This window comes from Vespa mandarinia, chromosome 9 (genome assembly GCF_050613455.1).
Source record: "Vespa mandarinia isolate Hongniang chromosome 9, ASM5061345v1, whole genome shotgun sequence".
Lineage (NCBI taxonomy): Eukaryota > Metazoa > Arthropoda > Insecta > Hymenoptera > Vespidae > Vespa > Vespa mandarinia.
In genome coordinates this window covers 7,815,001-7,830,261 of record NC_140818.1, presented here as the reverse complement: position 1 = coordinate 7,830,261, position 15,261 = coordinate 7,815,001, and the positions used below count along the sequence as shown (strand labels likewise).

The window sequence follows — 15,261 nt, the reverse complement described above, 5'->3', positions numbered from 1 at the left end:
AGCATTAGAAAATTCTTGGACCGATTGATCGTCGAACAATATTACTACGTACAATGGCCTTGTAATTTTGTATCGATAGAAAGACGTTTTTGGCATATTCGATATGTCTAATCCAATAAATGGAATTTTTTCGTGTGAAAATAAACGTGCCCAATTATGTATTATCTTACTGAATCTTAAATCTATTAAAAAAGATCTATTGATAAATAAAAAAGTTTTAGAAAATATGAATTATTTCATGGAACATTACCTTCAATATAAGCTGTCGTGTATAAGAGAAATATCGATGATGTCTTATAAAAACGACATACATCGTTTATATAAGAAATATAACCTTCCAATAGAAATCCATTCGATGAGTGTGTTATTGAATTGAGAAAACATACGATACACGATACGATCAAGGATAAATATATTAACGTAATAAGAAACAATTTTGACATTGTATAACTTTACCACGTTCGACAACACTACCTTACGATGTAGTAAATAAAATGTATTACTAGTATGGTTTAAATAGGTAGACTGGTTAGAATGGTTAGGTTTATAGTCCATGGATTAAATAGAAAAACTGTATTAATAAATAATTTTATCAAGATTATTTCGATATGTTTAACCTTCGAAGAAGGAATATCTGAATTCTCATAAATTTACATGCACGTTGATATACACCGATATTAATCATGGGAAATTTGACGCGCCGTAGCGATCTGAACTCGGACATTATTCTAGATAGAAAAATATGTTTATTGAAAAACTCGAGGAAAAGCGATTAAATTATATCGCCAGATCGCGCGACGTCATAAATAAAAAATATGACGATCGTAATTTTCTTTCTCTTCTTCTCTCTCTTTTTTTCTTCTTCTTTATTTCGCTTTTTTTTTTATTCTCTTTCCTTTTCTTATTTTTCCTTTTTTCCTTTCAATTACGAAATACACATACCACATATCGTGCTACGTTTAAATGAGAAAAAGATTGATACGATTTGAAAAGGAATTAAAATGTTTCGTATGTACATTCGACGAGTGTGATAATTAAAAAAAAAAAAAAAAAAAACAAAAAAAAAAAACGAAAGAAAGAAAGAAAGAAAAAAGAAGAAAAGAAAAAAAAAGTGCTATAAGTGCGATCAGACTGTATAATACCGTAGAGAAAAACATTCTATTCCAATATAAAATCTTACTTATAAATAATGCAAAAGTTTAGATATTAATACTATATTTCAATAAAATAATAACATTAAATATATATATATATATATATATATATATATATATATATATATGTATATCAGAATTGTGATTAACGAATTCTTTTTCTTATATATCATTTAAAAATATTTTTACATAATAAAATACAAATGATTTAATCGATGGAATACGATCAATGTTAAAATAGATCTAATTTTTCATTTTTTTACGAGACAAAAAAATACTTTTCTATGATCAGAATAAAAGTACTCGATATGACACCAATTACGATGAAGAAAATAAGGGATATTACGCTTTTAATTTCAATCGGTTGATTCTCGATCATATCATTGGATTTCATTTTGGATGTCAAATTTTTTAAACGATTATTCATACCTCTGTTGATAAATTTCAATAAGCTAGAAATAAAAAAAATTCTTGATTAAATGTACGATAAATGAATCTTAAGATAATAATTATTATTAGACGTATGTTCGTTTACTGAAAATTGAATACGTCGGTAAACGGATTGTTCTTGGATAAAATCATTGCTGATTTTTGTACACGTCCAGTTTCAATACCAACGATATCGCATGGTATTTTAGAAACTATAACATCCTTTAATACGTCGGCCAAGTATAGAGCCAGTTTAGGATTATCACAAACCTATGATATTAAAATGAACAGTATTTAATTATGAAAATAATAAAAATGCTGAACGATGAAAAAAATTGTTTCTCTTTTTTATAAAAATTCATCGTACCTGTTTAAATCCATCAATGGGAAGTATCGACAATTTTTCTTCGTCCAACATCAACTTCATCATTTTCTTTTCAAGCGGATCACTAGAATTCTATAAATAAATATTCTTTATCATAGGAACAACGTTAATAATACGTATTCTACTTACTAATAACATATCATATTCAGCCGTATCGCGAAGTACGGAAAGTTGATACGTGCCGTCTTCAACGAAGCTCTCTAATGAATTAAATGGTAATTTGTAGATGCCAGTTGTTAAAAAGCTCGTCAATGACGCAGAATATGCGGCCGATAAGATCACACCCAAGAGGAATATAGAGAAGTAAGCTATTCTTAATGAAAATCTATTAGGAATATCTAAAACAAACGTATACTTTTTATAAATATAATTGTTAATATAAAAATTGAGAATAATTGAAAAGAAAAAAAATGAATAAATATGTCGAATAATACCTGATACTCCCTGTTGACAAAATATACCCCAAACCTCCAGAAAATTGTCGGATAATAATTGTCCTATGTTACGATTATTTTCATCCCTTATTTTGAGAAAAATCAATAAAATTGTTGCAACGATTAATAACCCAGATATAGCTATCCAAATAGATCGAGAGAAAGTCTAAGATAAAAATTAATTTGAATTAATTAACATACGAAAAAGTGAATTAGAATAATAATTCGATCGTTTATGTTATCGTACTTGAAAATAAGATGACCATTTAAATGCAAATATTTTTGGTTCCTTTATATAGAGAAAGTATTTGCAATTGACAAGAGGATACGTGAAGTCAATGACATTCGATCTGGCATTTGTCATTGTAAATGATGAAAAACAAATGTCCGCACGACCAGAATATAATTCACCGATTGCACCGGTCCAAGTGTTTTCTATTGGATCCCATTTTCCATAAGTTTCTACCATGGAAACAATTTTAACACTAAAATTTAAACTATTAGAAACTTCTCTTAACATTCTACCCAATAAACCGTCTAATTTGCCAGCCTCGTTTATATATATTGTCGGTGATGACTAAAGAAAAATAATGAAATAATAATGACGAATCATTTCAAATAAAAAAATATATAATATAAAAAGAAATATTTTACCTTAACTAAAACGGCTTTCATAATGTAACCCTGTAAATTATGTCTTCTCTCGTAAAGAGAATTTGATGCGATATTAGTTATCCCTTTTTCGATATTCCAATATCCTAAATCATCGATCTCAGTTCGATTCCAATCGATATCGATCGAATACCACTCTCTTAGAATGTTTTCGTCACCGCAACGTACCAACATTTCCGAATCGAATCTCAAATGAAATATATTACCTGGTGGATTATGACAATAATCGAGATTATGTCCCTTGTAAATGAATAAAACTAGCCATACAGCAAAGGACATATCGAAGGTACTGGTCGCTAAGGAGAACTCATTAATGTCATTGACATTAGATATAATTGCTATATAATGAGGTCGTACGATTTGATTTACGTAATACGATGATTTGTTTATCATTTCCGAAAAATAAAAACTCGTCGTTGTAAAACCCTCTCGTGAAAGTGCACGCGTCCATTTGACCATTGTCGTTTTCATTTCCATTTCTGATATAAAAGAAGAAAAAAAAAAAAAAGAAAAGGAAAAGAGAAATACAAAGAAAATGAACGTAGCAACGACGAAGAAATGTAACCGAGTGTAATTGTGATTAAATATAATTGTCGTACCTTTTGTAGAATGAGCATATAAAAAAATGATCGACTTCGTTCGATATAATTTGCAAATGTCGATGATAAAATTACGATGTTCGTCGCTGATAGAAAGAAATTCGTACGAATTTGCGATTCTAGGAAGAAGAAAAAATAAAGCCAGTATTTTCAATCGCACGACGAAAATCATTTCTTTTTCTGTTTCTTTTTTTTTTTTTTTTTTTTTTCTTTCTAAATATATCGATCGATAGGCGTATTAATCAAATTTTACGAATTGTACGTTTTAAAGTAATACGTTAGAAAATTTTTCACCTGACGACGATAGAATATCGTAAGAGACTAAATTTTTCAATTAATACGAGTGACATATTGCCACTTGGCATATCGCGCTTTATATGTATGTGTGTGCGTATGTGTATGCGTATATATATATAAATATAGGTTTATATACTTTCAAAGAAAATAATTTTATATGTGCTGTCACTGGAATAACATCCATCGGTTAATGAAATTCATTTCAATTGTCCTTTTCCCCTGAATTTTTTTTTGTCGATGTGTGTGTGTGTGTGTGTGTGTCTGTATGTATGTATTCGTGTATATACATACATGTTCGTTTATACACATCCGTATACACGTATAACAGTAAAATGTAATGTTTTAAAAACTACATTTCATTTCCTTGGAAATAATTTAATAGCTTTTTTGATCGATACAAACAAGGTGACCACTTGACAAAATGATATGCATTTATCACACGATATATATTAATTATTCTTTATTCGCAAACGTGGGCTTATAATTGAAAATTATTATAATCGATTAAGAAGACGTATGGTCTGATAATAACGTTTAATAGACAATATATTTTATATTAATATCATTAATATAAATGAACGGATACGATGAAAATCATTTAAAGTTATGTTTATTTCATGTCAATTATACATTGCAAATGTAAAAATTAAAAAATTCAGTGCACCTTAAACAATTTCGTTTTATAATGAGTATATATATACACACACACACACACACTCACATATATACATATATATGTAGATGTTTACGTGCGTGATGATACATTAAGATTACTATCATAGAATATTTAACATACTTGTAATATCGAAATATCTCTTGTTCTAGATAGGACAATATGTTTATTAAAAAAACATGAAAAAATGCGAATGTATTACACCGATTGATTACGAATAAGAAGAAAAAATAAAGAAGAAAAAAAAAAAAGAAGAAGGAAAAGCGAAAATAATTTCTTTCATTTGTTTTGACTACTAAAAAATATAATTTACGTAGAGGCGAAAAATCTAAATATATTTCCAAAGAATTAAAATACACTCTTGTATTCTTTCAATAAAGAAAATGTGTTATACAGATGTATGAATCATTAATGTAATAAAAAAAAATTTCATTTCGATTGAAAACAGTGCTAAATAATGCAATAGCTTAGATATACTTAAGAATATTTTTATTCTATTAGAAAATTATAAGGATAATATATATAAATTCATTAAGAAAGAATATTAATGTAATCGTTAATACTTCGCGAACGTTCATTTCTGATTAATATATTCCTTTACAATATATTTTAATTAACGATTTTTTCATTTTACATTAAAAAAAATTCTGACAATTCAATTGATTGGACACAAACGGGTTATCACCGACATTTTCTTCCTTTTACAAGCAAAAATACATCTTTCTATGATTAAAATAGAAATACTTAAAATAATACCAATTAGAATGTAAAAAATAAGTGATATTATACTTATTATGTAAATCGGTTGATAATTGATCATATCACTGAATTTATCTTCGGATGGATTATCTCTTACGAGATTAATCATTCCACGATTGATAAATTTCATTAAGCTGAAATAAGTTTTGTGATTTAATGTATGTTAACGTATATAACGTCGAATGAATATTGACATTATTAGATAATTCTTTACTTACTGAATATTAATGATGTTGGTAAATTGATTGTGCTTAGATAAAATCATAGCAATTACATTTGCACGATCCGTTTTAATCGCAATAATTTTACATGGCATTTCATGAATTACAATATCTTTCAATAGGCTTGACGTGTAAAGCGCTAGTTTATGGTTTTGACAAATCTATAATTTAAAAACAAAGTATAATTAATGAAACCATGTCAATATATATATATATATATATATATATAAATAATTTCATTTTTATTTATTATACTTAATTATACATTCATAAAAGCTTCGGCTGCAGATAATGGCAATTTTTCCTCGTCCAACATTAACTTCATTATTTTCTTTTCAAGCGGATCATTCGAATTCTAGAAATAAATATTCTCATTCGTAAGAAATATCGTTAATAATGAGTATTATACTTACTGCAAACACATCATATTCGGCCGAATCGCGAAAGACGGAAAGTTGATAAGTACCATCTTCAACTAAGCTCTCTAATGAATTAAATGGTAATTTGTAAATGCCGGTTGTTAAAAAGCTCGTCAATGACGCAGAATATGCGGCCGATAAGACCACACCCAAAAGGAATATAGAGAAGTAAGCTATTCTTAATGAAAATCTATCAGGAATATCTAAAACAAACGTATACTTTTTATAAATATAATTGTTAATATAAAAATTGAGAATAATTGAAAAGAAAAAAAAATGAAGAAATATGTCGAATAATACTTGATACTCCCTGTTGACAAAATATACCCCAAACCTCCAGAAAATTGTCGAATAATAATTGTCCTATGTTACGATTATTTTCATCCCTTATTTTGAGAAAAATCAATAAAATTGTTGCAACGATTAATAATCCAGATATAGCTATCCAAATAGATTGAGAGAAAGTCTAAAATAAAAATTCATTTAAGTTAATTAACATAGAAAGAAGTGAATTAATAATTCGAATAATTAAAGAATAATAATTCGATCGTTTATGTTATCGTACTTGAAAATAAGATGACCATTTAATCGTAAATATTTCTGGTTCCCGTATATAAAGAAACAAAGGGGAGACGAAAAGGGGAAACGTGAAGTCAACGGCATTCAATCTGGCATTTGTCACAACAAATTCTGATAGGCCAATATCAGCACGTTTAGCATATATTTCACCTATTGCACCGGTCCAAGTATTTTTTATTGAATTCCATCTTCCGTAAGTTTCTACCTTCGAGACAATTTTAAAACTAAAATTCAAACTAATAGAAATTTCTCTTAACATTCTACCCAATACGCCATCTAATTTGCCAGCCTCGTTTATATATATTGTCGATGATGACTAAAGAAAAACAATGAAATAAAAATGACCATTCATTTCGAATAGAAAAAATATATAATATAAAAAGAAATATTTTACCTTAACTAAAACGGCTTTCATAATGTAACCCTGTAAATTATATCTTCTATCGTAAACAGAACCTGAAACTAGTTTAGTGATTCCTTTCTCTAAACTCCAAGTTGCGAAATTATCGATTTGGGTTTGATTCGAGTCAATGGAATACCATTCTCTTAGAATATTTTCCGTACCACAACGTACCAATATTTCCGAATCGAATCTCAAATGAAATATATTACCTGGTGGATTATGACAATAATCGGGATCATGTCCCTCGTAAGTGAATAAAATCAGCCATACAGCAAAGGACATGTCGAAGGTACTGGTCGCTAAGGAGAACTCATTAATGTCGTTATGATTAGATATAATCACGATATAATGTGGCCTTACGATTCGATTAATGTAATAGGATGATTTGTGTAAATCCGAAAAATAAAATTTCGTTGTCATTAAACCTTCTCGAGAAAGTGCACGCGTCCATTTGAACATCGTCGTTGTCATTTCCATTTCTGACGAAAAATAAACTAAAGTTAATAAAAATGAAGTAAAAAAAGAAAAATGAGAATATATTTTCATACCTTTTATTAATTTCGAATACGAGAAAATTATTGATTTTGTTCCGTAGTGTTTGCAAATGTCGATCATTAAATGTACGTGTTCATCGCGGGTTAGTAATTTTTCATATGATCTTGCGATTTTCGGAAGAAGAAAAAGAACAACGAGAACCTTTAATCGTCCAACATACGTCATTTTTTTTTTATAATTGATATGTAACAGCGATAAACGAATTGATCAAATTCTTTTAATCGGTTTATAGCTTTAAATGAATTTCATGAAATGGTTTTCGTGTGACGTCGAAAGAAGATCGCAAGAAACTAAATTCCTCAATTCATTGGTATAATGTGCTTGTCGCGCAAATATGAATGCATCTAACATAATATTTTACATAATGTGTTTGTATATGTGTGTGTGTATGTCTGTGTATGTTTATGAGGATCTATATTATTCCAAAGAAAATAATTTTATGCTTGCTTGTATTGCTGTAACATCAATCGATTAATGTAATTCGTTTTAATTTCCTTCTTTCTTCTACTCCTGTTCTTAATCGATGTGAGTGTGTATGTATATATATATATATATACACCCCGTCTAAATTCACGTATATACATAAACACGTTACCCTTTTCGTACAATCGTATGGTTTAAATTTGAATATTTTAAAAACACTTCACCATTGCACTTTCATCGAAATAATTTAATAATCATTTTGATCGATTTAAATAGAGATAAGAAATTAGTTAAATGACTTCCGACTATACTACATTATCAGTTTCATTTATTCTTTACATGTAAACACGAGTTTATTGTTGAAAATAATTTTAATTGATCGAAGAAATTTTCTAAATTACACAAATCTCATAATAGCTTTATATTATAAAGCAAAAAAAAAGAAAAAAAAAAAAATAAAACCGTTTAGATTTATCTTAATGATTGACAAGTGCAATGTTGAGGAAGACTATTATTGCGTTTAATTATTTATTAGTTATAAAAATAAAAGCAATAAAGATCACAAAATGTACGCTGTATTTTTAATTCGCTGATCGTTCTCGTTGCTTCGTTCGTATGCTACTTAAGACTGTCCCTCTGTTGTTCTTTTTTCATATACACCCTGTAGTTTTTTTCATCCCCACTCACATACACTCTTACATACTTATAAGGTTATCCTTATTACTTATTGCTTTTATTTATTTTTTATTTATTTGACTATCTTATTCACGTTGCATTTCCATTTTAATCTTTCACTTTCAATATCTCAGTCACTTTTTTTCCTTTTATAAAATAATTGTACCTTAAGAAAGAACAGATCATTTTTTTGTGTTCGATCGAATTTGTTTCATATGCACAAGCACACAACTAATTAATCCTTGAATCATCCATCATTACGTTTGACTATTTATAAATTTATTTATCTCAGATAAATGACCAACTGGCATTAGAATATTTCAATTCATAATACTGATAATATTTTTCAAATTAATTTAATTAAAAATTACATTAATCGATATAATTACATATACAATAAAATCGTTTAAAAAGATGTTCAATTTATGTCAGTCATTTAATTCAATTGTAATGACAGAAAATAGAATATATATTAAATAATTTCGTTTTATCTGATTAATAAACATTAATAATTTGCTTAATGGTGAAAAATTGAAATATTAGGAAAGAATTAAAATATTTACAAATTGTTTGAACGATTAATATAATGAAGAAATTACATCTCAACAGTGTTTAATAATGTAAAAACTTAGATATAGGTAAGGATATTTCTATTTCATTAAGAAATTACAAGCGTAATATATAAAAATTCATTGAGAACGAATATTAACGTAATAGTTAATACTTCATGAGTTGTTATTTGTGATTAATTTATTCCTTTACAATATCTTTTAATTAACGATTCTTTCATTTTATATCATAAAATTCTGACAATTCAATTTATTGGATGACAATTAGTGCATCAATGACTGATTTTCTTCCTTTTGTATACAAAAATACATCTTTCTATGATCAAAATAGAAATACTTAAAATAATACCAATTAGGACATAAAAAATAAGTGATATTACACTGATTATGTACACCGGTTGATGCATGATCATATTATTGGATTTTTCTTCAGATATCTTATCTCTTATACGATTATTCATTCCGCTATTGATAAATTTCTTTAAACTGAAATGAGTTTTGTGAATTAACATACGTCACATGATTATTAATATTATTAGATAATTATCTCCTTACTGAGTATTAATGACGTTGGTAAATTGATTGTGTTTTGATAAAATTATAGCAATTACATTTACGCGATCCGTTTCAATGGCAATAATTTTACATGGCATTTTACGAATTATAATGTCTTTTAATAAACCTGACGTATAAAGTGCTAGTTTATGATTTTTACAAATCTATAATTAAAAAGCAAAATATTATTAATGAAACCATACGTATATATATATATATATACATATTTAATCTCATTATTGTTCATTATATTTCATAAATACTTACATTCATAAATCCTTCGAGTACAGATACTGGCAACTTATCCTCGTCTAACATCAACTTCATTATTTTCTTTTCAAGCGGATCATTCGAATTCTAGAAATAAATATTCTCATTCATGAGAACAACGTTAATAATAAATATCATACTCACTGCGAACAAATCATAATCAGACGAATCGCGTAAAACGGAAAGTTGATAAGTGCCGTCTTCAGCGAAGCTCTCTAATGAATGAAATGGTAATTTGCAGACACCGGCTGTTAAAAAGCTCGTCAATGACGCAGAATATGCGGCCGATAAAACCACAGCCAAAAGGAATATAGAAAAGTAAGCTATTCTTAATGAAAATCTATCAGGAATATCTAAAACAAACGTATACTTTTTATAAATATAATTGTTAATATAAAAATTGAGAATAATTGAAAAGAAAAAAAAATGAAGAATATTGTCGAATAATACCTGATACTCCCTGTTGACAAAATATACCCCAAACCTCTAGAAAATTGTCAGATAATAATTGTCCTATGTTACGATTATTTTCATCCCTTATTTTGAGAAAAATCAATAAAATCGATGCAACGATTAATAATCCAAATATAGCTATCCAAATTGATTGAGAGAAAGTCTAAGATAAAAAATTCATTTGAGTTAATTAACATACGAAAAAGTAAATTAGAATAATAATTCGATCTTTTATGTTATCGTACTTCAAAATATGATGACCATTTAATCGTAAATGTTTCTGGTTCCTTTATGAAAAAACAATGACGGCCGACGAAAAGGGGAAACGTGAAGTCAACGGCATTCAATCTAGCATTTGTCATAGCAAATTCCGATAGGCCAATGTCAGCACGTTTAGCGTATAATTCACCGACGGCACCGGTCCAAGTGTTTTCTATTGGATTCCATCTTCCGTAAGTTTCTACCTTCGAGACAATTTTAAAATTAAAATTCAAACTAATAGAAATTTCTCTTAACATTCTACCCAATACGCCGTCTAATTTGCCAATCTCGTTTATATATATTGTCGGTGAAGACTATAGAAGAAAAATGAAATAATAATGAGTATTCATTTCGAATAGAAAATAGGTATAAGACATTTATGGATCGACGAAAAAATATTTTACCTTAACCAAAACGGCTCTCATGGTCAAACCATGTAAATTATATCTTCTTTCGTAAACAGAACCTGAAACTAGTTTAGTGATTCCTTTCTCTAAACTCCAAGTTGCGAAATTATCGATTTGGGTTTGATTCGAGTCAATGGAATACCATTCTCTTAGAATATTTTCCGTACCACAACGTACCAATATTTCCGAATCGAATCTCAAATGAAATATATTACCTGGTGGATTATGACAATAATCGGGATCATGTCCCTCGTAAGTGAATAAAATTAGCCATACAGCAAAGGACATGTCGAAGGTACTGGTCGCTAAGGAGAACTCATTAATGTCGTTATGATTAGATATAATCACGATATAATGTGGCCTTACGATTCGATTAATGTAATAGGATGATTTGTGTAAATCCGAAAAATAAAATTTCGTTGTCATTAAACCTTCTCGAGAAAGTGCACGCGTCCATTTGAACATCGTCGTTGTCATTTCCATTTCTGACGAAAAATAAACTAAAGTTAATAAAAATGAAGTAAAAAAAGAAAAATGAGAATATATTTTCGTACCTTTTATTAATTTCGAATACGAGAAAATTATTGATTTTGTTCCGTAGTGTTTGCAAATGTCGATCATTAAATGTACGTGTTCATCGCGGGTTAATAATTTTTCATACGATCTTGCGATTTTCGGAAGTAGAAAAAGAACAACGAGAACCTTTAATCGTCCAACATACGTCATTTTTTTTTTTATAATTGATATGTAACAGCGATAAACGAATTGATCAAATTATTCTAATCGGTTGATAGCTTTAAATGAATTTCATGAAATGGTTTTCGTGTGACGTCGAAAGAAGATCGCAAGAAACTAAATTCCTCAATTCGTTGGTATAATGTGCTTGTCACATGAATATGAATGTATTTAACATAATATTTGACATAACATGTATATGTGTGTGTGTGTTTGTGTATGTAAGGGTCTTTATTATTCCAAAGAAAATAATTTTATGCTTGCTTGAACTCGGTCTAACATCAATCGGTTAATGAAATTACTTTTAATTTCTTTCTTTCCTTTACTTCTATAATTAAACGATGTGACTGAGTGTGTGTATATATATATATATATATACACACACACACAAGTTACCTTTTTACTTATTGTTACGAACGTATGTTTAGAATTTGAATGTTTCAAAAATAATTTTAATTTTTTCACGTTCGCACTTTCATCGAAATAATTTAATAACCATTTTAATTGATATAAACGAGATGATGAATTGATTTAATAATTTCCATTTATTTCATTCTACATTTTAATTATTCTTTACGCATAAACGCTTGTTGTTTATCGTTGATAATAATTTTAATCGATTAAGAAGATGTTTTTAAAGTTAAAAAATCTGATAATAACTTTATATTGATAATATATTTATTGAAAAATATAAAAAAATGTATTTTGCAAAGTTTTGCATCATTAATATAATTAAGAAATTGCATTTTAATTTAAAACAGTGCTTAATAATGCAAAAGTTTAGATATAGTTGAGCATATTTCTATTCCATTAGGATATTACAAGTATAATATATAAAAATTCATTGAAAATGAATATTAACGTAATCGTTAAGAATTCGTGAGTGCTCATTTGTGATTAACTTATTCATTTACGATATATTTTAATACGATTCTTTCATTCTACATCAGAAAATTTTGACATTTCAATTGATTGGATACAATCGATGTACCATCGACATTTTTAACCTTTTACGAGCAAAAATACATTTTTCTATGATCAAAATACAAATACTTAAGATAATACCAATTAGGACGTAAAAAAAAAGTGATATTATAGTGATTATATACACCGGTTGATGCTTGATCATATTATTGGATTTTTCTTCATATATCTTATCTCTTATACGATTATTCATTCCATTGTTGAGAAATTTTTTTAAACTGAAACAAGTTCTGTAATTTAACATCAAATTAATATTAACATTATTAAAAAATTGTGTACTCACTTAAAATTGAAGACATTGGTAAATTGATTGTGCTTAGATAAAATGATACTAACTGCATCTATACGTCCTGTATTAATCGAAACAATTTTACATGGCATTTTATGAATTATATCTTTCAGTAAGCTTGTCGTGTAAAGCGCTAGTTTATGATTTTTACAAATCTATAATTTAAAAACAAAATATTATTAATTAAACCATGTTTATATATATATATATATAAATATATAATTTCATTAGAATTTATTATATTTCATAAATATTTACATTCATAAATCCTTCCGGTATAGATACTGGCAACTTATCTTCGTCTATCATCAACTTCATTATTTTCTTTTCAAGCGGATCATTCGAATTCTAGAAATAAATATTCTCATTCATGAGAACAACGTTAATAATAAATATCATACTTACGGCAAATGTATCATATGCAGCTGAATCACGTAAAACGGAAAGTTGATAAGTACCATCTTCAACGAAGCTCTCTAATGAATGAAATGGTAATTTGTAGATGCCGGTTGTTAAAAAACTCGTCAATGACGCAGAATATGCGGCCGATAAAACCACAGACATAAAGAACATAGAGAAGTAAGCTATTCTTAATGAAAATCTATCAGGAATATCTAAAACAAACGTATACTTTTTATAAATATAATTGTTAATATAAAAATTGAGAATAATTGAAAAGAAAAAAAAATGAAGAATATTGTCGAATAATACCTGATACTCCCTGTTGACAAAATATACCCCAAACCTCTAGAAAATTGTCAGATAATAATTGTCCTATGTTACGATTATTTTCATCCTTTATTTTGAGAAAAATCAATAAAATCGATGCAACGATTAATAACCCAGATATAGCTATCCAAAGAGATCGAGAGTAAGTCTAAGATAAAAATTCATTTAAGTTAATTAAGATAGGAAAAAGTGAATTAATAATTCGAATAATTAAAGAATAATAATTCGATCGTTTATGTTATCGTACTTGAAAATAAGATGACCATTTAATCGTAAATATTTCTGGTTCCCGTATGTAAAAACAGATAGGGGAGACGAAAATGGGAAACGTGAAATCAACTGCATTCAATCTTGCACTTGTCATACTGAATCCTGACAAAGAAATGTCTGCACGTCCAAAATATAATTCGCCAATTGCACCAGTCCAAATGTTTTTTTCTGAATTCCATCTTCCATACGTATCTATCTCTGAGACAATTTCAAAAGTACAATTCAATGTAATACTAAATTCCCCAAACATTCTACCGAGTAAACCATCTAATTCGCCAGCCTCGTTTATGTATACGAACGGTGAAGTCTAAAAATGTAAGATCTACAATGAAATGAAAATTCTACGAATCTAAAAATGACGAATCCATCGTAATGGAAAATAAATAATATATCTAGAATGAAAATATTTTACCTTAACTAAAACTGTTTTCATAATTAAACCCTTTAAATTCTTTTTTCTCTCATTATGATGTTGTATATCTAAAACCATTCTACTAATTCCTTTCTCTAAACTCCAACTAGCTATATCTTGGATTTCGGTACGATTAGTATTAATCGTATACCACTCTCGTAAAATGGTTTCCGTACTGCAACGTACTATCATTTTCGAATCGAATCTCAAATGAAATATATTACCTGGTGGATTGTGACAATAATCGGGATCATGTCCCTCGTAAATGAATAAAACTACCCATATAGAAAAGGTCATGTCAAAATTTTTAGTCACCAAAGAGAATTCATTAATATCATTGTGATTAGATATTATTACGATGTAATGTGGTTGTACAACTCGGTTTGCGTAATACATTGATTTGTGCAAATCCGAAAAATAAAATGTCGTTGACGTTAAACCTTCTCGAGAAAGTACACGCGTCCATTTGAACATTGTCGTTGTCATTTCCATGTCTGATGTAATATAAACTGAAGTTAATAAAAATAAAGTAAAAAAGAAAAAAAAATGGAGAATATATTTTCGTACCTTTGAATTTCGAATAAGAGAAAATTATAGATTTCGATCCGTAAAATTTGCAAATATCTATGATCAGATGAATGTGTTCGTCG

General features: G+C 28.0%; 4 protein-coding genes across 4 annotated transcripts in view; all 4 read right to left on the bottom strand.

Annotated features, from left to right (window-relative positions):
* Positions 1–1,413: 1,413 nt before the first annotated feature.
* LOC146872782 (glutamate receptor ionotropic, delta-1-like) lies at positions 1,414–3,553 on the bottom strand. Its single transcript, XM_085659320.1, has 7 exons — positions 3,057–3,553; positions 2,650–2,979; positions 2,403–2,568; positions 2,098–2,306; positions 1,951–2,040; positions 1,690–1,853; positions 1,414–1,606 (listed from the first exon to the last, which is right to left on the bottom strand). The coding sequence occupies exons 1-7, from the start codon at positions 3,549–3,551 to the stop codon at positions 1,414–1,416; spliced, it is 1,647 nt and encodes a 548-aa protein (XP_085515446.1). The 5' UTR covers positions 3,552–3,553.
* A 1,745-nt stretch (positions 3,554–5,298) lies between these two features.
* LOC146872781 (glutamate receptor 1-like) lies at positions 5,299–7,744 on the bottom strand. The gene is made up of 8 exons (XM_085659296.1): positions 7,573–7,744; positions 7,016–7,503; positions 6,608–6,937; positions 6,343–6,508; positions 6,037–6,245; positions 5,889–5,978; positions 5,621–5,784; positions 5,299–5,536 (listed from the first exon to the last, which is right to left on the bottom strand). The coding sequence occupies exons 1-8, from the start codon at positions 7,742–7,744 to the stop codon at positions 5,299–5,301; spliced, it is 1,857 nt and encodes a 618-aa protein (XP_085515422.1).
* A 1,774-nt stretch (positions 7,745–9,518) lies between these two features.
* LOC146872780 (glutamate receptor U1-like) lies at positions 9,519–11,918 on the bottom strand. The gene is made up of 8 exons (XM_085659439.1): positions 11,747–11,918; positions 11,190–11,677; positions 10,770–11,099; positions 10,522–10,687; positions 10,216–10,424; positions 10,069–10,158; positions 9,802–9,965; positions 9,519–9,732 (listed from the first exon to the last, which is right to left on the bottom strand). Exons 1-8 carry the CDS (start codon positions 11,916–11,918, stop codon positions 9,519–9,521), a joined length of 1,833 nt encoding a protein of 610 aa, XP_085515565.1.
* A 973-nt stretch (positions 11,919–12,891) lies between these two features.
* LOC146872779 (glutamate receptor U1-like) overlaps positions 12,892–15,261 on the bottom strand; it is a 2,456-nt gene continuing 86 nt past the window's right edge. The window contains exons 1-8 of the mRNA XM_085659299.1: positions 15,179–15,261; positions 14,612–15,105; positions 14,177–14,506; positions 13,912–14,077; positions 13,606–13,814; positions 13,459–13,548; positions 13,195–13,355; positions 12,892–13,129 (exon numbers count right to left, since the gene is read on the bottom strand). The exon at positions 15,179–15,261 is cut by the window's right edge and continues 86 nt beyond it. Of these exons, the coding sequence (XP_085515425.1) occupies positions 12,892–13,129; positions 13,195–13,355; positions 13,459–13,548; positions 13,606–13,814; positions 13,912–14,077; positions 14,177–14,506; positions 14,612–15,105; positions 15,179–15,261 (1,771 nt within the window). The remainder of the gene's footprint in view (positions 13,130–13,194; positions 13,356–13,458; positions 13,549–13,605; positions 13,815–13,911; positions 14,078–14,176; positions 14,507–14,611; positions 15,106–15,178) is intronic.

Excerpts from the sequence above, each read along its gene's own strand:
- LOC146872782 (XM_085659320.1), bottom strand. The coding sequence starts at position 3,551 with ATGGAAATGAAAACGACAATGGTCAAATGGACGCGTGCACTTTCACGA. Across the intron at positions 1,854-1,950 it reads CCATTGATGGATTTAAACAG|GTTTGTGATAATCCTAAACT; the intron begins GTACGATGAATT and ends TTAATATCATAG. Across the intron at positions 1,607-1,689 it reads ACCGACGTATTCAATTTTCA|CTTATTGAAATTTATCAACA; the intron begins GTAAACGAACAT and ends TTTTATTTCTAG.
- LOC146872781 (XM_085659296.1), bottom strand. The coding sequence starts at position 7,744 with ATGACGTATGTTGGACGATTAAAGGTTCTCGTTGTTCTTTTTCTTCTT. Across the intron at positions 5,979-6,036 it reads CCGAATATGATGTGTTTGCA|AATTCGAATGATCCGCTTGA; the intron begins GTAAGTATAATA and ends ATTTATTTCTAG. Across the intron at positions 5,537-5,620 it reads ACCAACATCATTAATATTCA|CTTAATGAAATTTATCAATC; the intron begins GTAAGTAAAGAA and ends AACTTATTTCAG.
- LOC146872780 (XM_085659439.1), bottom strand. The coding sequence starts at position 11,918 with ATGACGTATGTTGGACGATTAAAGGTTCTCGTTGTTCTTTTTCTACTT. Across the intron at positions 10,688-10,769 it reads AATGGTCATCATATTTTGAA|ACTTTCTCTCAATCAATTTG; the intron begins GTACGATAACAT and ends TTTTTATCTTAG. Across the intron at positions 10,425-10,521 it reads TTGTCAACAGGGAGTATCAG|ATATTCCTGATAGATTTTCA; the intron begins GTATTATTCGAC and ends CGTTTGTTTTAG.